This window comes from Falco punctatus, assembly GCF_963210335.1.
Source record: "Falco punctatus genome assembly, chromosome: 2".
NCBI lineage: Eukaryota > Metazoa > Chordata > Aves > Falconiformes > Falconidae > Falco > Falco punctatus.
Genome location: NC_137581.1, coordinates 17090798 through 17116288, shown reverse-complemented (window position 1 = coordinate 17116288; position 25491 = coordinate 17090798). Strand labels below are relative to the sequence as shown.

At 40.1% G+C, this 25491-nt stretch overlaps 1 protein-coding gene and 1 long non-coding RNA gene across 7 annotated transcripts in view; one reads left to right on the top strand and one right to left on the bottom strand.

The window, feature by feature from the left end:
* GRIA4 (glutamate ionotropic receptor AMPA type subunit 4) overlaps nucleotides 1-25491 on the bottom strand; it is a 275697-nt gene that overhangs the window by 159716 nt on the left and 90490 nt on the right. For 5 of the 6 annotated variants that reach the window (XR_013926315.1, XM_080377063.1, XM_080377062.1 and 2 more), the window contains exon 3: nucleotides 893-1132. Coding sequence is in view for 5 of the 6 variants with exons in the window: in XM_080377063.1 (XP_080233189.1) it covers nucleotides 893-1132 (240 nt within the window). In the remaining variant the exon portion in view is untranslated. Of the gene's footprint in view, nucleotides 1-892; nucleotides 6603-25491 lie in introns of those variants that run through there. The other variant, XM_080377065.1, reaches the window with a different exon arrangement.
* LOC308059565 overlaps nucleotides 18715-25491 on the top strand; it is a 51517-nt gene continuing 44740 nt past the window's right edge. Inside the window, exon 1 of the long non-coding RNA XR_013926319.1 lies at nucleotides 18715-23594. This is a non-coding gene — a long non-coding RNA (uncharacterized lncRNA). The remainder of the gene's footprint in view (nucleotides 23595-25491) is intronic.

The window sequence follows — 25491 nt, the reverse complement described above, 5'->3', positions numbered from 1 at the left end:
TTGCTTCCCTCCTGAAAACAAGCCATCAACATAAAAATCTTGCCTTTTTCACAGAAGCTCAGCCATGTTGGCTCAGTCCTATTCCATAAACAAAGGCAAAGGGCTTTGCCAGCAGAATGAACACACAACATTAACAGGAGATTTTACTTCTCAATTCAGCACCGAGTGGTGATGCACTTGCAGTTTTTACCACTTAAAAGGTTCTGAGATGCACTGGGATGTGGAATGGAGAACGTGGATAGGAAGTATAGCCTTTTGTGTAACAAGCTACGAATTTTGTAAAAGTGTAGTCCATCACAGAGGTAACTCCAGATGAAAGGAGTAGAAGATGGGCTACTGCAGCACTCCCTCCCTCTGCTGCCCCATGGATACCTCTCACCTAGCAGGTACTGCCTCTTACCTCCACTTCTCTGCCACAGCCTAAGGGCTTCACACTGAGTGAGCCTCTGTGCCTTGACCTTCCACAGCATGGGAGCCCCAAGGGGCTCAGTCGCATCTCAGCTTACATCACCACAGGTGCAGAGAAGTGGCTGGTTCGCTCTATTTCTTTGTACTGCTGTCACTTATGAAGTGAGTTGAAGAGTGAACAGAGCTGTAAATTTCTGCTTATTGAACTGTGTCTTTGTTTCACTAACACTAGTTAGAACGTTTTAGTATTCTAGACTTCAAGCACAGGCTTCAGCTGGTCGATTACATACTATGTGCATCCAGTATCCAGTTTTTGCAGACGAAGAAATTCCTCCTTCAGCCACACAGCTACTCAGCCAGAGGTACTTCACCTCAAAGACCCTTTAAAATTTGACTCCCCAAGCTCTCAGTATGATATAAAAATGCACAGTTCTTGCAAAAGCAATTTGAACTAAAAAGGTAAGAAAGCTGGGTCACAACTCACCTCGATCTGTGTCATACAGGAAGACGAAGCGGTTCCATTCATAATGATCCAGCAAGCTCAGGAGGGCTCCCCGCAGAGATGGCCGCAGCTGCAGCACAAACTGACTCTCACCCTCTGTGGGGAAACTTGGTGTGATGAGGGAGATGTGCAAGGCGCTGCAGAATGAGGTCAAGGTATGTACTGATCTCTTATCATATAGTCCAAAAATGGCAAATACTCCTCTAGAATACTGGGAGCAAACTGGAAGAAAACAAAAAAAAAAAAAAACAAAACAAAACCAGAATTCAGCTAGTGACACAATCTGTAAACACGTACTTACACATTCCAACATCCCCAAATTTTTAATTTGAAGATTTCCATTCCTGCCTGTATAGTTAACTTCAATTTTCACATGTGTTTCATTCTGGAAACCAGTAGATCAATAGCTCAATAGCATCTTGTCACTTCTGGATGTTATTCATTAAAAATTACATTATTTATAGTGGTTTTACTCTAAAATAAAACATAAAAAAAATAACATGTAATTTTGCACACCAGTAAGAAGTCAACATATGCTGTTTCAACCATAGCTTTGCATACTGGCAGGGATTGGTCACTTCCATTACCTTAAACAGAAAAGCATTCACATTTTAAAATGTGAAAATTATCACAAAAATGTTACTGACCTCCTAAGTGAAATCTGGACATTTTGAATTGTAACAGTGTAGAACCTTCACTGCCTTTTAAGCAAGAGCCCTTGTGCTACGTTAAAACTCTACCACAGACATTGAGTAAAAACCTACTTTATGAATAATCTTGACTTTAAAAGAGCAGTTGAAGCAAAATGCAGTACGTCAATGTGAGCAGACTTTTGCCCAAAACCTTTTATTTCTACTCTGTGTCAACCTCAAAACCAGAAAACAAATGACCCGAATATATTTCCTGAGTTTTGATTTGCTCTTGGACTCATTTAAAACATAGAGAAGGACTTCTGTTGATTTCAGCCAATGGATAAGGGCTTTACTGATCTATGCACATAAAAGCAGGCATAAGAGTATTTTTTTGAGAAAATACTCTCTTTCTAGCAACCCATAAAGGGCCCAATGAGTCACAACCCACTTTTTTTTAAGCACAAAACTAATTATTAGAAACTGTGTGATCATTAGTAGTGTACCTATCCCAGATTCACAGAAAACAGAGAAAGGAACAGTCAGCTAGGGGATCATTGTATCCATTTCTCCCAAGTACGTATTTCTTATGCTTTCCTGTTCCAGACCCTCCTGCCCGACAACCCTTTCTTACATCAGCCTAACCATAGAAAAACCTAAGTCACACCCTTTTAACTAGATGATGGCCTCCTCTCTTCCAGCCTGGATGTCACAGTCATCCCATGAGAGCAGCACAGTCAGGGTACAGCATACACACACTTAACAAATGACCCGATCAAATCAGTTCAGCTTTAATTCTTTCATATTACATTTACTGCATAAAAAGCAAAAAATAAAAATTGTGCATTTTCTCCTTAGACTTGGGTGACTTATCCAGTTCTGATGCCATAACTGGAGTTGTGGCTCGAGGGCAGTTCTGTCATTTTATGTGCTGTCCCGCTGTTATAGCCCCCAACCTAAGGATTTTCATAGCCAGATTATATATAAATAAAGCTTTTTAAAAAGCTTTCTTCCTTCCCCTAACTTCCCCTTCAGTATGTTGATACACAGCTCTTACAAACATTTTCAGTATTTTCTTTCCTGGACCACACAACATACATTCTCCTAGACCCATCAAATAACTGGCTTGCCATTCTGCTAATCATCCTAAAAAATGTTGTTCTGTGCCTTCCCAGTTGTACCTCATCTTTCTGGAACACAGTTGAACAACATGTTTAGAACTTCAGTTGACGGCTCTCTGCTTCTTTTTACTTCCCCATCTCTACTGTAATATACTTCTGATGACATATTCTAAGATCATGCTGCGTTTTTCTAAATCTGCACTTCACTGATGGCTGACGATCATCTCGTGTAGAGGAATGAAGCTGGGTTAATTATCATTGATAATATACAGCTGTGGGCTGGCTTCAGGGGCGGCGGGTTGGCCGATGTAGATAGGGTGCAGCTGTGGCTGGTTCTGTTAAGGGGTTGAGAGCCAATGAAGGGAGAGGAAGAAGCAAGAGGAGAGACAACACATGCCCTGGATGAGGTGAGAAGGTGGCAGCAGAGGGGCTGGCATGAAGAGTGTGCTGGTATGACATGGTAAAAGACCTTGTTGCGGCTTGATAGTTTAGAGAGTGCTGTGACAATCTTGCAATCAAAATTCTGCCCCTTTCCCCTTCTGGGCCATTTCCAAGTTATGACTATCTGCTTATAGCATAGTATTTTTATGAGTCAACTTTATTTGTTTTCTATTATGTCACATCTATTACTTGACTCCTCAAAATTATTTACCTCCACAGTTAACATTCCTAGCTTACTTTGAACTTCTGTTGATGTCTGGATCCTCATCAGCAGCAAATTCCATCAGTGTACTCTAACTTTTTATTTCTTAGTCTACTGTAAAATAAGTCTCTTAATGTCTTCCTTCTGTAGGTATGCTTCTCCAGTCTGGTGTCTTCTACCAGTATTTGTTGCCATCCCCTTAGTTTCATCCCTGCCTTTTAACTCTCCTTTTTGTCTGTGTTCATAAATCACTTCTCTTAGGAGCATGTCTGTTTTACTTCATTCTCTTGGCAATTGGAAGATAGAGATTAATCCCATACTTTCTACCTTGTATCTTCCTGGTTGCATTTTATGCCATTTTCTGTCTACAGCTATATTTTAAAGCTTTTTTCCCATCAAAATCTGTTCTACAACTTTTAAAACTGCTGAAGTTAAGCCGATAGGTCCACAGTGGCCAGATTCTATGTTCCCCTTTAAAAATAGGTATTATATTTCCTACTCACTGATCATATGTATCACAACTCATTTAACAGCTCTACTAAGAAGCACTTGTTATTGCATCTGCCCTGCAGTAAACCAATTCTTTAAGAACCACAGAAGAAAGAGGTGATTTCCCTATTTCCATTAGCCATCGTGCCTCTTCTAAGGTCAACATCCTCCTTGAGTGAAAATCAATGTGAAGCCTGAGTTTTAGGTCTCTAACCAGATTTTCCTGTCTTTCTGTCCCATCATCAGTATATAACATCTCTAATTATTTTCCTATTTCCTGTCTTTGCATTTAAAGATGTAAATGACCTTCTACTGTTGTTTTAATGTCCTTTGCAAGTTTCAGTTTCCAATGGCAGCTCTGCTAGGTAAGGCTCTCACTTATGCAGCAAGTGTGCTACATACCTCCTGATTTCTTCAACACAACTGAATCTTTATTACTAATAACCCTTTTTAAGCATTCCTTTATTATATCTTTCTTGTATAATCATTCAGTTCTGGAGTCACATCCTGCATGTCACTTTCCTCCGCAAAGGGATTTCTCACTGTTTTACAAGTGTTTCTGTGAGGAAATTGCAGCCCTCCTGTTTTCAAGAACAGTCCAGTTAACTTTGCCAACTGAAATATTTGAATGTAAACCCTGTGTACGTAAGTGGTAGTTCTTTAATGTGTTTTCTGTTTAGAAAAAACCCTTGTTAAAGCCCTCCACTGCCTTACATCTTTGCATTTTTAAATGGGCAATGGGTACTTTTTATAATACATGGTCCATACAGTAGGATTCTACATGATGAAAAATTCAAGAAATCAATGTCAAGCTGTGAAATTGTACACTTAGTGGAATTAAAGCTCAAATTCATTCTCAGGATGGAGACAAAAAAAAGAGTAAAAAAGACAAACTTGAAATTTCATTAAATAACATATGACTCTAAAACGTTTTTAACTAAAAATAACACAATAGTAATTCTTCACTTTTTCAAAGCAAACTATCCTTGCCACAGCCTACATCCAGATGCAATAAAACATTATCTGACTATCATGAAAGACCTGAAATAACCAATCCAAGAAAATCTGTGCTACTGTACTCAAGATCAAGACTGGGAAGTTACTGAATAATGTCCTTCTTTGCTCCTTGATAAGAAAAGGTTATGAGATATTTTTTTTTTTTTTACTCAGTACGATACCCGCAGAGATGAAAAATGCCTTGACACTATGGAGATTAGGCTTAAACATAGGCAGAGATGCTGCAACGCTCCTGAATCAATTTTACAGTAATCAGCAGCAACCACAAAAATCAGCAAAGCCATGAGGATTTGCGCTCTGACTCACTACTGTTCTCAGAAAATGCCTCTAGGCAAACATGACTACCTGGATTTCCCAATTCTTTATCCATTTCTCTTACACTTCTAAAGGCATTTTACTTATAATAAGTGGACTAAATTATGCTTGGTAAAACACAGTCTTGTATTAGCATTCTAAGAAAATTCTGCTCAGAATTTTTCCTCCAATAAATATAAAGCAGTGACAAATACACTTTCATGAACATACTTGGAAATGTATTGAATAATAATTTGTCTTTAAACCAGATATCTCTTCATAGCTGACAACTTAATGCCAGTATTACACATATGATTTTCTCCTGCATATTTTGCAATGCCATTGGCCTCACCACAGATAAAATGAATGTGGAGGTCAGACTCCAGAGAAGACGTTGCAATGCACCATAAGTAGTCAAGATAATGTTATTGCAGTAGCTGTAATACAAATTAGATCTGTTCTATTCTAGCAGATTATGTGATAGTACTATCACTTTGAAAGAATAGGTGACTCATGGGACCTTCAGTTAAAAAAAGAAATCATAATGCCAAAATGGCAAAAATTGTACACTGCAGGATTTACCAAGACACACAGTCAAGCCACATGTGGTCTTCTTTCTCCGTTCCCAAAGTCCCTGTCACTGTTCTAAAGACAAGTCCCATACTTTAAATACAGATCTTTTGTTGAAAAATAAACCAGCAAAAAGTCCCAATTTCTTGTTCACTGATTTCCAGAAATTATATCCATATATTTTAAATCCTCTAAAACCACAGGGGAAGTGAAGAGTCCAAATACAGCCATAACCATGAAAATGACACAGAAGATATCAAGTTAAAGTTGGTGATAAATGTGTATGTACAAATGCACATATACATACCTGCACACATATTTACATGGTATTGGTCTTGTTCTATTATTTGGGCACATCCAAAAGTTTTATAATTTCAAGAGACAAATAAAACAGTACTCTAAAAATCTATTTACACAATGAAGTCTGATTAGTAGAGCACAGCTGGTTAGCCAACAGCATTACTTTTGCTCAGCAGCCCATATGGCACCTATACCATATATGTAGGAATCTGGAAAACCCAGACTAAAACAGAAATAACATGTTAGATCTTGCTTCAGAGACATGACTCACAGACCCTGGGTCTTCCAGGACATGAGCTCTGGAACAAGCATTTAAAAATGTTTTTCTCTAGGTTTTAGGCTCCTACGTGGGAACCCCCAGCACAGCTGTCTGTTACAGGTATACTGACAAGTTCACTGATCTGCCATAAACTCACGAACTTTGGAAGCACCAAAATTGAAAGACTCGGAATGGTTTGCATTATGGAAGTTTTCCAGACAAGAGGACAGTCTTTCCTTGCTGTCTCTTCATTTCCTCCTATATTTTGGAGATCCAAATGGGGAGTGGGGACTGTGGTCAGTCCATAAACAGCTGTTCCTTCCTCCTCCTGCTGTTCCCCTAATCAGCACAGGGTCCCAATACAGGATACAATCCTCCACAATTCCTTCCCATGGGCTGCAGATCTGCAAGAACTGCTACACCCTAGATACTCTCCATGGAGTACAGTCCATCAGGAAAAGACTGCTCTAGTGTGGGTGCCCCACGGTGTAGAGGAATGAAGGAGATTAATTACCATTGATAATATACAGCTGTGGGCTGGCTTCAGGGGCGGTGGGCTGGCTGATGTAGATAGGGTGCAGCTGTGGCTGGTTAAGTGGTTGAGAGTCAATGAAGACAGAGCAGCTGAGGAAAAGAAGGTGAGAGAGGAAGAAGTAGAGAGAAGAGCGAGAACACACACCCTGGATGAGGCGAGATGAGGACAAGGCAGCAGAGGGACTGGCATGAAGAGTATGCTGGCATGAGATGGCAAAAGACCTTGTTGCAGCTTGATAGTTTGGAGAGTGCTGTAATACCACGGTCCACAGTTCCTGCCAGAAAACCTGCTCCTGTATGAGCTCCTTTCCATGGGCCACAGCTCCTGCCAGAAGCCTGCTCTGCTGTGGGCTCTCTACAGGCTGCAGCTTCCTTAAGGGCATATCTACCTACTGCGGCATGGGGTCCTCTATGGGCTGCACAGTGGTTACCTGCTCCACCCATGGTCCCCCATGGGCTGCAGGGGGACAAACTGTGTCACTGTGGTCTTCTCTATGGGCTGTAGAGCAATCTCTGCTCCAGCACCTGCATCACCTTCTCCCCCTCCTTCTTCACCAGCCCTGGCGTCTGCAGGGTTTATTTTCTCACATTTCCTCACTCTTCTCTCTACTGCTTCTATGAAGTGTTTTTTACCCTTTCTTAAATATGTTATCAAGAGGCATCACAGTGTTGCTGATGGGCTCAGCTTTGGCCAGAGGTGGGTCCATTTCAGAGCTGGCTGAAAACTGGCTTTGACATGTGAGTGGCCTCTGGTGTCTTCTCACAGAGGTCACCCCTGTAGCCTCCCCCCAACCAAAAACTGTCCACAGAAAGCCAATATACGCAGTAAACTCCAGACAGCAATACATTTCAAAACCATAGGAGATACATTTCCTTGCCACTACGGTAGTATAAGGCTTTAATTTGAGGTGTGCCTGCAATGCTATCAGTGATCCATGTCCTCATGGATCACAGTCATATACTCTCTTATTTTGTTCAGCTGCTGTGCACCTGCATTTGCCAGCACCGATGTAAAAATGCTGGGTGAATTTTCTCAACCTAAAGAACTTCTTCTAAGAGGAACAGCCTAGCCATATGGAGATACAAGCTCTACAAGTGAAAAGCAGCACAGAAGGGAGACTCATTTAATCTAAATAAGGACCTGCCTCCCAAGGTCAAATGATTTATCAACTTATATGTGTGAAAGCTCCAACAAGATAAAGAACAGCTTTAATACGAGAGTTTCCTGTTAAAATGTCAAAACACATTTCTGCTAATTTTGCACAGAACATCCCAACACTTTCTTTCACCTCTGTGTTCCCTGATCCACCTCCTCCTGATCATTCCACTGACCTCCATCTCCTGGAAGAGGATGCAAGGCTAGTCGGGGCTACAGAATTACAAGATAAGTGATCTAAATTAATTCCCATGTACTTTTCGACTATCTTGCACCCAAATCCAGTACAGATTTGATACAAATATGCTCTTCCTCTGGGTCGTATCGGAGACTGCTGATTTTATACTAAATTATGCTGTTGCATTAACAAAAATCCCCAGCACTGAGACCAACTTAATGAGGTACTTTCATGAATTAAATCACTGATATAAGATGACAGATAGGATTACAAAAGAGAAAACAGTGTTACATAAAGTGAGTATATGAAAAACATTACAGATATACCTGGACCAGTTTACTACTATCTTAAAAACTGTCTCAAATACAAAGGATATTTCTACATACTCCTATCCAAAACAGGGGAAAGGGAAACAATGAGTTTCTTATAACTTATATGGTTACATTTTTTGTGTCTAATGAAATAAGCATCCATCACAACCCTATTAATTTTTCACTGATAACACTTGCACCCTCTAAATCATCACTTTTGCCTTTTGATCACAAACTTCTTCAAGCAAAAGAGTTACCTTTTCCTGCATTCAGGAGGCACACATCACACTTCAGGTAGCATCATACCTAAAGCATTATATCCAGAAATAATATCACATCATTACTTCAACTAAAGTCAGTTTATTGCTCTACAATTTAATCCAGTATTAACGATGGAGGTGAACAAAAAGAGACTAAATTAAGATCTTTCCAGTTAAAAAAAAATAAAAAATTGAATCACAAACATTACCCTCTCAAATATTTATTCCTCTCAAACATCTATCCTCCTATACTGCAACTGCATAATGAGAAGTCTGGTATGTTGGGACTGAATCTCTGAAACTAAATTCATACTTTGGAGCAAATCACATTCCCATGTCTCAGTTCTCAACACCTCAACTGTCTGGTCTATTTTGGAATATAAGCACTTGTCAGGAAGGCCAGTCTCCTACTAGATGTCTATAAAGAGTTTAGCACAATGGCCCAACTGTCTCAGCTGCGGCTTCTGACTGCTATCCCAATGTGTATAAATGTTACACCTAATAGACCTTTATCTCGCAATTCTATAGGAAATTCTGGAACCCTAAAAACACATAATGATTTGTTCTAAAGGTCGGCGTGTTTAGTTGCATGCATAAAATTAAGCAAATACTAAAGAGTGTGCAGGAATTTTTATGTTGAGATCAACAGATGGATCCGTCAAACTTGAGGCACACAAAATTCACACGTCTTTTACATGTAACCCACAGCAATGAGTGTACAACTTCTTGTACTCAGTGACTTACCAGTCCATTTAAAAACACTCCCCTAGAAACAATGAAAACCTTGGTTGCATGTGCTAGATGAAATAGTAATATGGGAAATGCAGTTTTGTTTGTGCAACTGCAGATGTGAGAACATATTGCAAAGAAAGATAGAGATTTCTTACTTTTCAAAATAATTAATTTTACAGAAGCAGTTTTTGTGAATTGCCTCTAATAGACTGTTTCTGCTAAGTCAATTCCTTAAACAACAGCAGAGAGTAATGGTGCATCTTTTGCCTATTGAATGGAAAATGGAATTACAATCATAGAATCATGGAATTGTTTGGGTTGTAAAGCACATTAAAGACCATCTAGTTCCAACCCCCCTGCCATGGGTAGGGACACCTCCCACTAGACCAGGTTGCCCAAAGCCCCATCCAGCCTGGCCTTGAGCACTGCCAGGGATGGGGCAGCCACAGCTGCTCTGGGCAACCTGTGCCAGTGCCTCACCACCCTCACGGTAAAGAATTTCTTCCTAATATCTCACCTAAACCCACCCTCTTTCAGTTTAAAGCCATTCCCCCTTGTCCTATCACTACATGCCCTTGTAAAAATTCTTCAATTCTACAAGCTTTCTTGTAGTCCCCCTTTAGGCACTGTCAGGCTGCTATAAGGTCTCCCTGGAGCCTCCTCTTCTCCAGGCTGAACAACCCCAACTCTCTCAGCCTGGCTCCATAGGAGAGGTGCTGCAGCCTCTGATCATCTTCATGGTCCTCCTCTGGACTCACTCCCAACAGGTCCATGTCCTTCTTACGCTGGGGGCCCCAGAGCTGAACATAGTACTCAAATGGGGTCTCACAAGACCTTGCTCTTGGCCTTGTTGAACTTCATGAGGTCCACATGGATCTGTCAAGGTCCCTCTGGATGGCATCCCTTTCCTTCAGCATGTCAACCACACCACTCACCTTGCTGTCATGGGCAAACTTTCTAAGGATAAACTCATGCCCACTGTCCATGTCACCAATAAACACATTAAACGAAATTAGTTAATTGCATTAGCTTGATTAACATCCACAGTAACTTTCTTCTTTTAAAATCAGTTCAAACATTGTAACACAGTATTTTGTGTGCAACATCTTATATCAGTTCACTAAGTTACAGAACATTAACTTTAGAAGATTACCCAGAGAGATGCCCAAAATAACAGAAAAAAGAGGGCCACAGACACCAGACAAGACAGACTTGTAGATCCAGCTGCTGAATCTCTTCTCGATGTGGAGCATGCTTTGCTCTGCAAAAATCAATACATTGACTAAAGTTTCATCAAAGCCCATTCCAAAAAAATTTTTGAAAGGAGCATGTCTACCTTTGTATGTATAGGTGCATGCAGCGACAGTGGAGGGGACTGTCTCACCTGTTTCTTTCTTTAATTTCACCTGAAAATTAGGTGGTTGTGTGGTTGTTATTGTTGGTTTTTTTTTTCCTGTCTCTAAAAGAGAAAAAGGTATATTCAGAAGACAAACCATCCCAGCTTAAGATGGGTAATAATCCACTAGAGGTACCCCATCTCTTTTAGCTGTAAAAGGAGACTAGCTATCCATGAAAGACTTGGCAGCTACATTTTAAAACAATTTTTAAAGTCTCACTTTCGAAAGTGTATCTGTGGTGTTTTCTCCTCTGTCCATCCCCAGATTTAATGTGACTTGGAGCTTCCTTTCTCTGAGGCCCTTCTCACACAACACGCACAGATTCTTCTCAGCCAGGGGTTGCAGGTATTTCTCAGATACAGACCATGTCTCTCTTTTCCTGAAAAGTGCTGACAATTCTCATTTCCTGATGGAGAACAAAAAGTAACCTGGCCTTTCGTAAATTTCTATGAAGAAGACTGCTTTAATCTTCAAGTACTTTCCATGTGAAAACTTCAGCACCACTGAAGTAATTTACTTTCATTAATATATAATTCCAAATAATTTAAATCCAAGGGAACATTTTTACACAACAAGAAAACATTTTCCACTAGGTTTATTTATAAAATTTCTCTTTCTGCTGTGCCTTGGCTAATCTCTTTGATAGAACTCCCCTCATGAATTTCACATTTGCTGAATGCTAACAATCTTTTCTCATTTTTAAAAGTACTTTACAGCTCTCTCTGCAATAAATTATCCAGTCTTTGTGCCTTTGTCCTCCAGCCCTGTACACTCCATGGATCTGGTATTTATAGCTGTCTGGCAATACACATACACGTGCATTTCCTTACTCTGCCAAAACTTCCTCTTTGAACACTCTCCCATAGAGAATCCACATGCAGCATTTACCTTTCATAGTCATATGAATGATAATCCACATTGGCACAGAAGTTCTTTTTTGGCTGTTTTAAAAAACTGATAAAAATACCAGTACCACGTGAGATTCCCAGGCTTTTCAAAACCATAGAAGTTTTTTAAAAAGTTAAACATGAAGGTTTTTGGTAGAAAGTTCTCATGAAGCTGGCAGGTTTTCTCAAGGACAAAAAGTCTACAGTTATCTTTCCCCTCCTCCTCATCCCCCACCCACCCCACACCCCCAGACAGAAGCTTAAAGAGGTATAGCAGATTGCATCAGATTGCATGAAAATTGGACTGGACCACAGTAAAAATCTGTTTTATGGAATCAATGGTAAAATTCCCAATTGCTTAACTGAGGTTAACATTTCAACTCAGATACTCATGACATGGTTAGAGATCTTCTTGCAGAATCGTATCACCTCTTCAGTTTGCCAGCTCAGGGAAAATTCATCCTCATTAGATGAATATCTAGAGTAATAATGGTTTATAACTTATCTAGATTGCTTGTGTGATTAAACATTTTTTGCTTCTGTGGTTAAACATTTTTCGCTGTTCTTGGATTGGTCCATTTCCTTATGAGACATTATTTCTTTCAGTTCAAATCTGAACTTCATCCAAACATTCCTTTGTAGAGAAAACAAATTTCTTTGCAGCTTGTTTTTCCCCCCAAAATGTAAGAGTTTAGAAAACCTGCCCCTGTACCCCGTTTTAATAAAACAGAACAAAAAGAAGTCTGAATTTTGTTTTAAGAAGTAATCCTTTGATGGCCCATTTTTCTACATTAGCTTTCTTTTTTCTTTTTATCTTGAAAAGGGAGAAAATAGGCATGGTTAAACAGACATTTTTCTTTCCAGAAAAAAAGAACTGGAAAAAAACCAGTACAATTTTAATGGGAGGGTATCTTATAAAATGTGCAGTTAATTACATAAAAATAGCTTTTTATACATAGCTACATAATCACAGATTTTTCTTATGCAAAAGAAGAACTATTTGTAGTTTTTGGAAAAAATAGCAAGAATTTTTTTTTCTTCATTTTGGAAAAATACATGTCAATTTTGCAGTGCTTCTGCCAGCAAAATTATCATTGAGAGGAATTAACTGAATTTCATAGAAGGTATGAGAGGTGGAGCCATACAGTATGGCTCCTGACCTATACTGTTTCGATGAATGCATTATCAACTTTTTACCCTACGCTTCTGAACCAATAGTGCCTCTTTACGTCAGACCTTGTGTTCTAATTTAACTGAGCTGAAACAAAAGATGAACTCTTCTGTAATTGAGGAAGCTCAAGTAAAGCATTTTTGAAAGTACTGAAGAAGTTTGGTACTAAAGTTCCATGTGATTTTGAAAGGAGACTAAGCATCTAACTGCTCCCCCTGACTTCGGAAATGTCTCCCCAGATCTCTGAAGGATCTGGGAAAAGGAAGGGAAGGAAGGCAGAAAATCATGAAAGATGTGATTAACTTGGTCTTGCATTAAGATGAAGGTCCTTAGGTGCTTGTCGTTCAAAACTGAACATAGATGTGTTTTTTTGGTCTGGTTTATAGTTTTATATTTAGAAGTAAAGCCTGTCCTGAGGGGAATGATGTTATTTGATCCATCACTGGAACTCTTATTTTTCTTTCATTGGCAATTCTGTCTCCCAATTTCTTATTTTTCCACCTTAATCTTCTAGTGAACACAGGCTGTCCACTAAAGTGCAACGCTCTCTGTACAGTCCAGGCTTCTGAATGTTGACGGGGCAAGGCTGGGATTTTTGCTAATTTCTTCCCTCAGTAGCAGATTTCACACCTTCAAGAGTCCCCTCACTAGCAACTGAAATAACTGCTTAATTTGACTCATGTTATTGAACAAGATACCATCTCAAATAATTCTTCCTGCTTTGCTGTTTATGATTTAGAATGAATGAAGCCATGGATTCCTTCTGGCCTTAGCAAGATCAACATTCACCACACAATGCTGATTAAATAACATTCAATAAAGCATTGCTTCCTTGGCCACTCTTAGATCTAAGTATCTTTCCAGGAGCTAGAAAACATGGTTTCTAATTTTTTAAAACTATGTTAAGAGGATATATGTGATGAAAATCTTATCTGTTTTTCCCAATTTCCCATGGGATAATAAAAGCTATTATTTAACTACACACACCCTAACTTGAAAAAGAACTTTTCAGTCATTTTTTTGCTCACAATTGGGACTTCTCTGAGAAGAGTTTCTGAGTACTTTTGATAAAATCTGTTGTTTGTCCCTTCCTTTACTTCCTTCCCTTTGATGGTACAAAGCAGAATTTGAAACTGGCATTACTGTCAGATAAATGGAACATGGTATAAATCATGAGATTATATACAACTTGGTCTGAGAGTAAAAACTCCCCACAAGACCTAGAAACAAAATTCTTCTGCTGTCTGTTGCAGACTGTGACTGTATATTGGCAGAACAGCAGCTGCTGACAAAATTGCACAAGGCTCTGCTGAAGCTATTCCCCAATCAAGCCGTACCTTCTGAGCTATCATTTCAGGAATCAAGATATATGACATGCCCATTGTTCTATCAGTCTCCTCACATATGACAGCCCTGACTTTGTTTGTAGTGGATAAGAGATTTGATGCTTCCATGATTTTTCTTCTACGTTAGTGCAAGTGTGTTATGATGAGTAAATAAATTTAAAAACTATCATGTGAAATTTACTTTGTCATGTACATCCTAAATGTATTTCTTGGTTGTTGGGTTGCTTCTTCTTACGCATCACCATGGGTAATGATGGCTTGCCCAGAACATTTAGGTGCTTCTGACAGCCTACAATTACCCCCATAAACTGTGTAATTTTACTGGTTTTCCTAGCCTTAATCTAATGAACTGGCAAACAGTACCTGGAGAGATACACACCGTATAAGTGAAAGGTAAGGAGCTGGTAAATTTTTGCTCTGACTTCCATTTTAATTTCCACTAACTGTAGCCATGTCATTTGGATTTTTTGAGTTTTCCAATCTGGAAACCAAAGATTCTAACATGTAAGTTCTTCATATAGTTGGAATAATGAATAAAAGCTTTTCAAAGAACCACTAAGATGAATGTAGATACCCTTATTATCTATGACTGGCCTGTTCAACAAGAATTCTCTATTTCTTTCATCATACTGTACTTTATACTTCAGCCCTCCTTTCAAACATCCTAGGCATTATTACTCCTAACTTCATAAAAACAAAACCATATCAAGAGATTTTCTCTCCTGATCTTCCTGGAAATTTGGGTCTTGGCCTGTGTGGGTATCTATATATATATCCAGGAATTATGGTTACTTTAAGGCATGTCATGCTGACATCTCAAACAGATTGTGTTTTCAGTACTTGTATTTGTTCCTTTATGTTGCCTTGTTGTTTTGATCATTTCAGTGCACTTAAGTTTTTTCAGCATCTTGTAGCTTGCCTGTTTTCCCCAGATAATGCAGTGACCATAGCTAAGGGATTTTTCAGATGTAGATCCTGCTTACTATGGACATGTCAATATGACATTAGGGAATTACTGTCTGTGGAGGGCCAGAAGTCCAAAGCTTAAGAAACCCTGAGCTATCTCTTTTCTCTCTACCCCCGCCCCCCCTTTTTTTTCCCCCTGTGAACCTTGCAGTTTCTTCTCGATCCATTTGAAGACAAAGCTGCTTCTTAGCCTCCCATGATTATGCCAGTGGGAACTGCCCACTATATAATTGGGTAGTTTTAAAATCAAATGTTTGGCATGGATTACTGGAAATGCATCTTCCACTGTCTTCCCTTTTTTGTCACCAAGCTGTTTCTTCTATCTCTGAAAGTCTGATCTTTCTGCTTTTTTTTTATGTATAAAAGGCATTTCTAAATAGCTATAGGTCTCACATTATAATTAAAATAATGAGAAGAAGTAATTACCTTTCAGAAAATAAAATACAAATGAACCATTTGAACAAGGTTATATAAGGTGAAAGCCATTCACCCTCTAAATGGAAGACTAGCCTCATCAGATCTGAGTGCAAGATGGATTCTGGCCATGCCCCTGTGTTTAATGACATCAGGCTCTAACTGCTTCATAGAAAGGCAGGTCAGTGTCAAATGACATTAAAGGAGTTTGCTTTCTAAATAATTCTTTTCAGCTAAAACAAGACTTGGAAAAAAAAAAGGTTAATACATGACTAAGTAGTCATAAGAATATGTATGCATCTTTTCTATTTCTGTGGACCACAAATTCTTTTACTCTTACGCAAACTGTACAGTTATTTATTTAAAACACATACAAATCTCTACTGTAAAATGGCATAGATGGTAGCTTAGACATCTTTAAAAGAAATAAGCAGATAAACCAAATAAAAGAACTTAACTTTGTAACTGTGGCTAACTTATTTATCTTACATACTTGTCCATGTTTATTTTAACAAGGAGAGTTTATTTAATTTCAACTCTGGGGCAGGAGATACTTAAGGAAATGAATGTGCTATTGCCTGAGAGTCTAACAGTTGATAAGAGGAGAACATTTATGTCGTCTCATAAAGTGCAGTTAACACTCAGAAAACATTGCTTCATACGAAATAATTACATTGTAAGTTGTTATGAATGAACATCTCTTCTATAACTCTGTATTTGTAGAACATTTAACAAAATGCTGTCTATCCAAAACTGGAGCTCCTAACAGGTGTCAGACTAAAAGAAGCCTGTAGAATGGAGGTAAAGGTTTTGAATGCTTGGCATGACCTATCTTCCTTTGACGCAAGTAGCCTTTCTGAAATACAACACAACCTTCCAACAGGCAGAAATTGCTTAGCATCTCTCACATTCTCCTCTGAGAGCAGAATTGCTAACTTGCATTAACATCAATTGATGTCACTAAATTGCATTATTACATCGTTGACTACAGCAATGCCAGAATCTTTCTTGCTATCACAGTGCTCTCATGGTATTTCCCAATACACAAAAAGATGGCAGTACAACCTACTGGCTTAAAATCACAAATGCAAAGAAATCAAACTGCATCTCAAAAACTATCTGCCCATTGTTCTCCTTAGGTGCACTGTGACACAGGTATTTGGGTTCGTATCCTGCTCTTGGCACAACAATCAAAAATGTTGTTTCCCTCTCTCTTCCTATGACATTGTCAGATTGTAAGCTTATTATTGAGAAGAATAACCTGTAAAGCATAGTAAAAAGATGGCAAAATATATTCAGAACCTCTTCAGTGAGAGAGCATTGCTGGTCAAAGCCTAAAACAGCTGTTAATATTCAGTTTCATGCGCTGCTTCATATCTTTCTATGTGCGCAATATGTTTTCTTCATTTCTCAAAAAAATTACCTTCTGAAGGTAGAGATCATGATTTCCATTCTTGGAAGTTGCCTAACAAAAAGAAAGCAGTAACAGAAATGTTTTGCTTTTATCTTTGTTTCTTCCTGTGTTTTCAGCTAATCCTGTTTTCTCTATGCCAGTTTTTCAGGCACCATCTTAAGTATTTCCACAGCTTCACTATTATTCTATAGTGTATATATATACACACTATATATATTTATATTTTTATATTTATATAGATGTACTATTATATAAATTATCACAACAATTTAGAACAGGAGCAAAAGCCCTCTCATTTTGCTCTCCCATATCTTTGGCAGGAATGGGGCTTCATCCATAAGGCATTTTGAAATGGACTATCTATAATTGGGATTTCTATAGAGCTGGGGAATGGACTGGCGATGGTTTTAGAAAAGAAGACAGATAAGAAGGGAGCTGAGACTGGTTGGCTGGCACACTGTTATCTCTGTGAATGGACCAAAGGCGGGTGTACTGTGTGGTCTGGGGGAAAAGGAGGCAGATTGTCAAACATTTGCCATTACAAAATACTTTTCCTTATTATGGTTATCACAGGAGATTTAAAATAGCTGTCACCTTATGTAAACTTATTTTGCTATTCAAATAGCAGCCTTCTCAAATGAAACCCTTGTTTTTCTATTTATTTTTGGACTTTCGGGCTGACCAAAGCAGAGTCCTTCACTTGGCTGAACTGTTCATTCAACAAAGTGAACAATATACTCCATTTTCTTTCATATAGTGATCTTAGTCTGCAAAGAAGACCACTGTAAACTATTAAAAATTTAACAGCTTGATGTAAATAATGCAAAAACATATCTTTGTTGATGTACTTAAAATAATTTGCTATAAAGATTGCTTTACAAGTAACAAAATATATCACCCCAGGCATTACATATAGCTAGTAGCTTCTATGCTGGAATTTGCAGGAACAAGCAAAATTAGTTCAGCGCAGTTCACAGCTGTGATCACTGGAGTAAAGCTCAGGGTCTAAGGGCTGCTAGCTCTGATACTATACTAAAAAGGCAGCTGTACTTTACTACTGGTCCACTGGGCCTGATGCTAATATTTTTTAAATGGCCTGTTATACAGCAGTAGCCTCAAGCTACCTCTTATTTCAAATCCTATTAACATTCATGTATCTTTAAACTACTTTATTGTCTTAATTAGCATATATTCATTCATAATACCCAGATAGTCTATTGCTATATACAAAAAAGAAAAATGACAAAAAATCATTAACAGTGGCTGAAGAGTTGGTGGATGAAACGCAACTGTGGTAACGTGCACCCAAATGAAATCAATCACAGGAAACAGCAAAGTACAGGAACACTTTTGTATGTGTTGCTCTCTTCAGTGCTCTGCAGGATCACACTGACCATCTTAGGACAACGGATTGGTATTGCTTATAGGCGTATTGGAGAAAGACAGACTGCTGCATGTAGGGTATTTAAGAAAACTATGGTCAATCTTTTCTTTTTAGTTATAAAATAAGATAAAGTAATATCAAAACCAGTTTTTCAGCAAGACCTACTCAAAATAGTTTTCACAAAGCAAGTTTTTCCTTTCTCTCTGAGACTATCTTGCTTACTCTCTGTTCTGTTCAGGGAAAATTTCATTAACTGAAATGGAAATTTTTCCTGAATAAAGGGTTGCAACACATTTTATATATATATATGTGTGTGTGTGTGTGTATATATATATATGCTAACACATTTATTAAAAGTACCTGTGCCATTAAAACCTATTAATTTCTGGTAGCCAAAAGCCACCACACCATGTATTTTTTAAAAAAGTCACATCATATTTATCTTGAAAATGTTTTGTGATCTTTTAATTTCTAACATACAGAAAACTCATTACTAATTAGGTACCACAACGATTTTATTATAGAAATATGCAATTACTGGCCAAAATCAACTCCTATAAATAATCGTTCTTCAACTTTAGAAAATGCTGATCATGCTGATCATGCCTTTTTAACCAACCAAAGGTTTACATGAAAAGTTGACATCATACACCTAAACTCAATCAGTCAGGAACACTATACAAAATAAAGCTTTTTTCTCTCCCACACAGCTATGCAGAATCAAACAAGACTACCATTAGCCTGATGAATTTGCTTGGTTTATGGGTACACAAATGAATATAGATGCTACTAAAACTACAGAATCAAATATTTTTCACAGCTTGAAGTGGAAGAGTTGCAGTGAATAAGAAGTAATACAAAGAAGCACACAAAACTTTTTAAAACTTGACTTTCTCTACAGTTTCTTTCTTACACTAATTTTGTGGCATTTCTACTATAGTTATGCTTCTATACCTACACAGCTCAGATAAGAAAGAGATGTACCACCTACTCCTTTTCCAGAGATCAAATACAAGCTAGGTAGGGTCACTTCCTTTCAGGTTTTACTAGGTTTAATGTGTGTCTCACTGAAATCACACTGAGGAGATACAAAAAAAATCCCAGCCCTATTAATGTACTTGTATTTTCTTGATTTTCAACGTCCAGATCATCTACTTCACATCCATGCTTTGCTGTACAATACTATCAAGAGATAGTTTAAACAGACTAGCTGCTTACTTTGCTTGTCTGCTTTCCTCTAGACTGAAGAGGGATGGCCTGTCAGCTGGTGGCCTGTGAGAACAGGGAGAACTGCACTGGAGGCTTAAAGGAATCTCCTCCAGCACCACACTCCTTGTCACAATGCTCTGATCTCAGTGCTGACAAACTCAACAGAACCTCACAGGATTTCCTTATTATCCTTCCTTTTTATCCCTGAGTTTATTTAAGATCAAAATTCAGAATAAGGAAACACAGATTTCGGGTGACCTGGTTGGAGGATAGGAACCAGATCACAGGATGAATCAGGCTGTGATGGACCTCAGAACGTCTCTGGTCCAAATTGCTTCTCACAGTGGGGTCAGCTCTGAGGCCAGACCAGGCTGCTCAGGGCTTCACCTGGTCAAAGCTGAAAACCTCCAAGCACAGAGACTGCACAATAAATCTGGACGCCCTGTGCCACTACCTGATGATCCTTGTGGGGGTGATTTCTTTTTTTTTTTTAATATCCAATCTGAACCCCTCTTGTTTACTTTCATTGTCTTTCATCTTCCCACCCTGCCCCACCTCAGTGAGCTGAGCTCGACCTCTTAGATGACCTCCCTATAGGCACTGGGGGCTACCATTAGGTGCCTCTGAAGCTGTCTACTCCAGGCTGAACAAGCTGAGCTCCCCCAGCTTCTCCTCACAGGGCCAGTGCTTGAGGTGGGCAATAACTTCCCATGATCTACTGGCTCCGCTCCTGTTCATACAGCTCAGGATACTGACGACAAATAATCAAATATTGGTTAATAAGCCCTCCTCTAGTTACTACCTACAAGAAGTCACAATTTTCACTGCCCACTGCAAACAGTAATTAACTACTATAAAAAAGTAAGCATAGCTACTAGGAAAAAAACCCCACCCAAATCTTAAAAACCTAGGCTATCAATGGTAATGTCAGTGAACACAATCTACATACACTTCTGAAAATATGGGCTTAAAAGTACATCACATTTGCACTTGATGATGATAGTCTTCTGTATTGTGCCAAATTTGGACCAGGAGTAAGGCAACTGTAGAAACAAAAGGAAAGCCACACATGCTTAGGCATGGGTAAGCCTATGACATAACGTTATTAACAGAATGAGGAACATGTTTTATTCCCACTTACTAAAACCAAAACTCATGACTGATCATTTATTATGGATTTGGTGCACTATGAGGTGTCACAAAAACACAACTACAATTGATTAAATAACTACATTGCCATAAAGGCTGAAGGAAAATATCCCACTCTTGTGTGGAGTCACCTTGCTTCAAAGTCAGTGGGAATTGCTTGTGCACACACAAGGGCAAAATCTAGCCTCAAGTCATCCCTCAGTCAGCATCAGAAATAAACCAGCATATACCAATGACTATTTTAAACAACACAATTTGATTATATGAAACTGTACATAGCCTAAGGCGTAAGTCTAGACATGTCAGAATAGGGCTAACGGCTTGCTATAGAGGCTACAGTTCATCCTGCTATACTATTGTCTATTTACTGTCACACCTTCATATTACCTCAAGAAAGTGAATAGTGAAACAGAGCTGTAACGGATCACTTGTGGAAATCAGTTCCTGCACAGGCATAGCAGATCCCTTTGTTAACAAAATTAGGAGGCTATTAAAAGGTAGGGCTTACTTCAATAAGTAATCTATGTACTAATAGGAAGATCATGAAAAAATAGATGCTTTGAAATTTTGCATTTAAGGTATGTCACACAGATATATGTCAGATGTAAAAGAAGTTTAGATTCACCAACAGCAGAAATGGAGTGGTGAGCATTTTTAAACTCTGAAATTAATACAGAATCATAGAATCATTTAGGTTGGAAAAGACCTTTAAGATCACTGAGTCCAACCATTAACCCAGCATTGCCAAGTTCACCACTAAACCACGTCCCTAAGCACCACGACTACATGACTTTTAAATACCTCCAGGGATGGTGACTCAACCCCTTCCCTGGCCAGCCAGTTCCAGTGCTTGACAACTCTTTCAGTGAAGAAATGTTTCCTAATATTCAGTCTAAACAACCCATGGCACAACTTGAGGCCATTTCCTCTCATCCTGTGGCTGGTTGCCTGGGAGAAGAAACTGACACACACCTCGCTACGACCTCCATTCAGGTAGTTGCAGAGGCCAATAATGTCCCGTCCCCCCCCAGCCTCCTCCTCTCCAAGCTAAAAAAACCCAGTTCCCTCAGCTGCTCCTCATAAGACATCTGCTCTACACCCTTCACCAGCTCCACTGCCCTTCTCTGGACACGCTCCAGCACCTCAATGTCCCTCCTGACGTGGGAGGCTCAAAACTGAAACACATTATTTGAGGTGCAGCCTCACCAGTGCCCAGTACAGGGGGACAATCACTTCCCTTAGTCCTGCTGGCTGCACTGTTTTGATACAAACCAGGATGCTATTGGCCACTTTGGCCACCTGGGCACACGGCTGGCTCACATGCAGCCGGCCATCAACCAGCACCCCCAGGGCCTTTCCCACCAGGCAGATTTCCAGCCACCCTTCCCCAGGCCTGTAGCGCTGTGTGGGGCTGGTGTGACACAAGTGCAGGACCAGGCACTGAGCCTTGTTGAACCTCATGCCATCAGCCTCGGCCCATGCGCCCAACCTGTCCAGGTGCCTCTGCAGAGCCTTCCTGCTTTCAAGCACATCAACACTCCTGCCCAACTTGGTGCTGTCTGCAAACTTCCTGAGGTTACACTTGATCCCCTCATCCAAATCATCAATAAAGATATTAAACAGAACTGCCCCCAGTGCTGAGCCCTGGGGAACACCACTTGTGACTGGCAACCAAGTGGATGTAACTCCCATTCACCATCCCCCTTTGGGCTCGGCCATCCAGCCAGTTTTTTACCCAGCGTAGAGCACACCCATCCAAGCCATGAGCAGCCAGCTTCTCCAGGAGAACTCTGTGGGAGACAGTGTCAGAGGCTGTGCTAAGGTGCAGGGAGACAACATCCACAGCCTTTCTCTAATCCACTAGGTGGGTCATCTTGTCATAGAAGGAGATCAGATTTGTCATTGATCAACTTCATTGCTGTCTACCTGAGAAATCAATAATGGATAATAACTTGGGGGCTGTACCAGGGTAGGAAGCTTTCTCTTCATATCTTTAATCTGGGCCACAGGGAGGCAACAGACTTCCCTAAGGAGCGGGTCCGATCTGCACATCGCGCCTTCTGTTCCAGCCAGAAGGAAGCCTCCTATGACAATGACCCATCTTTTTGCCTCCATAGAAGCAGTTCTGATGCGGGGCACTGGCTGACAACCTCTGCGACACCTCCAAGCCAGATGAACCATCGCCCTTGATATCGTTCAGTTCCGCTTTCATGGCCTCACACCTATCATGCACGGGCACCTGGGCCCGTGGGGTGCTCAAGAGGAGACGCGCCTGCTGTGCCAGGCAGGAACTTGTCACCATTGCCCCTGATCCCTCAAGTCCCTGAGCTCAGCCAGGCAGAGGGAGGATAGAGAATCCTCCGTCCCACGTGTCCTGTTTGCCCGTTGGGCCTGTCTCAGGGAAGGCACAGTGCGATTGCAGCGGTCTGCCTCTCTCTTGCACTCCCTGATACTGCTCAGCCTACCCACCCCCGCCCAGAGCCCTGTCACGCAGCGGACGAGCCCCCCTACCCGGGTGCACCTCCCACAGGTGTGCTCACCGCCGCCGCCCAGGACTGGCATGAGAGCAGGGCACGGCCGGCAGCCCGGCACCGGGGTGGCAGCACGTTCCCACCAGAGCCCAGCCGGGGCAGCTGCCTCAGGCCTGGTGGGTGCAGAGCTTGGAGAGGCCATGGCTTTCTGCTGGGTGGGGACCACTGCCCCCTGGTCGAGCTGGCAGAGCTTCAGTGCCCTTTCTGCACGACCTTCCATGCAAACTGCCACGCAACACCCCTGCCGATGCCCCATGCCCTGTTTGCCCGCCCTGCTGGCAGCACTCCTGGTTGCTAGCGCTCCCTAAGAGCTTCTCTTATAGGTGTGGGGGCTTGGCTGCCATTGCTCCTGGCCCCGCACAGGTCCCATCAGCCACTGTCATGCAAGCTGCAAGCTCCTGGCAGCTCTCTTGGCTCCCCCAGAGGTTGCTCCAGTTTGGGAACCCCCCACTGTGGAATGCACTGGAGCGGTCTGCTGCTGATCCTGCTGGCACCGGAGCTGCTTGACTCACTGACTTGGGATATTTTCATGAAGGATTAAGACTCCTTCAGCACAGAGAGCTTCACCATGAGGTGTGTGGTGGACAGGAATGTTTTCCTTAGAAATAAAGAAATGAACTGACTGTTACTGAGAAAAACACCAGCACTGCAGACCCCTCCTGATGCGTAAGTTTTCTCTGACACTGAGTGTTTAGCACTGAGAACAGTGTTTTGATTTACACGCATCTGGTTGGTGAAGCAAGGTTATCACTGCCTTTGATTATAGAAGTTCCTCTGTGAAAAACTAGTAAAGCACAAGTTGTTTCCTGCAATAGCCCTGCAGCAACTAAATAGTGAATAATTTGTACAAAACATGTTAAGTTTGCTATTATTGTAATTCCCACCTTCTGCAAAATGCTGAGCAATCAGGAAATCAAGCAGGTAGTGAGATGCCTTAAGCGGTCTCTGATACTGAGGGTCCTCTCTTATCCAGAATGCTGCCAATTTTAATCCTTGTGCTTTTGCATGTACTACGTCACACAGGCTGTGACAACATAACTTTCCTCTTTTCCTGAAACTACAGTCTTTAAATTACATTTACCACATTATGTACATTTTTTAGACATATAATAGGGACGAAACAAAATCATACAGCACACAAATGATGAGGTAAAAGGGTAGCTACACATGTATTTCTATACACACTCAAATTATTACCTGCTATAATTATTTTTTTCTGTCTATTTAACATGAGAAAAAAGTTATTAGAAACTGTGACATTTGCCTGGGTTGGATTTTGTAAAAAACACAAAGTTTTTTTGATTGCACAGATGGTTTACTTACTGACCTTATTTTCCATAGTTTTGGTCTGTTCATCTCATGAGCTTCCACATGTCAAAAAGCAAGAACTACTAAATAATGTCAAAACAGTAAAAATATCAAATGAGAACTAATGGTTTTGATCTCAATAAAAAAGGCACAAGGGCAATGTCACAGTGTACAGTGTGATCAAAACAGCAATCTCTTTTTCTGAAATCTCCTTAAATAGGAATATTATCAGGAAATCATGATTTCCATAAAATTAGAAGTCTCTGCCAACCACTTCAACTACCAGAAAACTTCCATCTTTTCATCAGCAAAATCAAAACAATTTTTTACATTTCAAATAAAATCAAAGTATTTCATTTTTTTAAAGTGACTCAGGAAATTTTGTTTCTGAGCTGTCCATACTTAGTCATTTCCATCTTCAGTCAATTTTTCATTCTCACTTGGGACAGAGCTCTCTGGGAAGACCATGTTTCTCGTGATGGAACAAAACGTTTCCCCTGGCCTCTTGACCTGGGCTGTTACAAGAGTTGCAGGCAGGGTAGAGAGGAAGAGGAATAGTGCAATCAGTCTTTTTAATTTTCCACCTCAGGTTATTCAAAAGGCATTTAAGCATATGCCATCTAATACAACTATGTGATCTTCATCATATCTACAATGATTAGTGTATTCACAGAATGCTGCAGAGACATAAAAAAACCCTCTATAAACAAAGCAGAAGCAGGATTTTTGAACGTGTGGCTTGGCCATAACTTACACCTAGTGTTACTCAGAAAACTAACATGAATTGAGCAGTCTATCTTTCGGAGCTATGCAATGGAAAATACACCTGGCATTCAGTGATCATAAATACTACGTATACCTTCACCACAGAGTTGAAATAAGCGCTTTAAAATATACAGTAGTTTTAAAAGT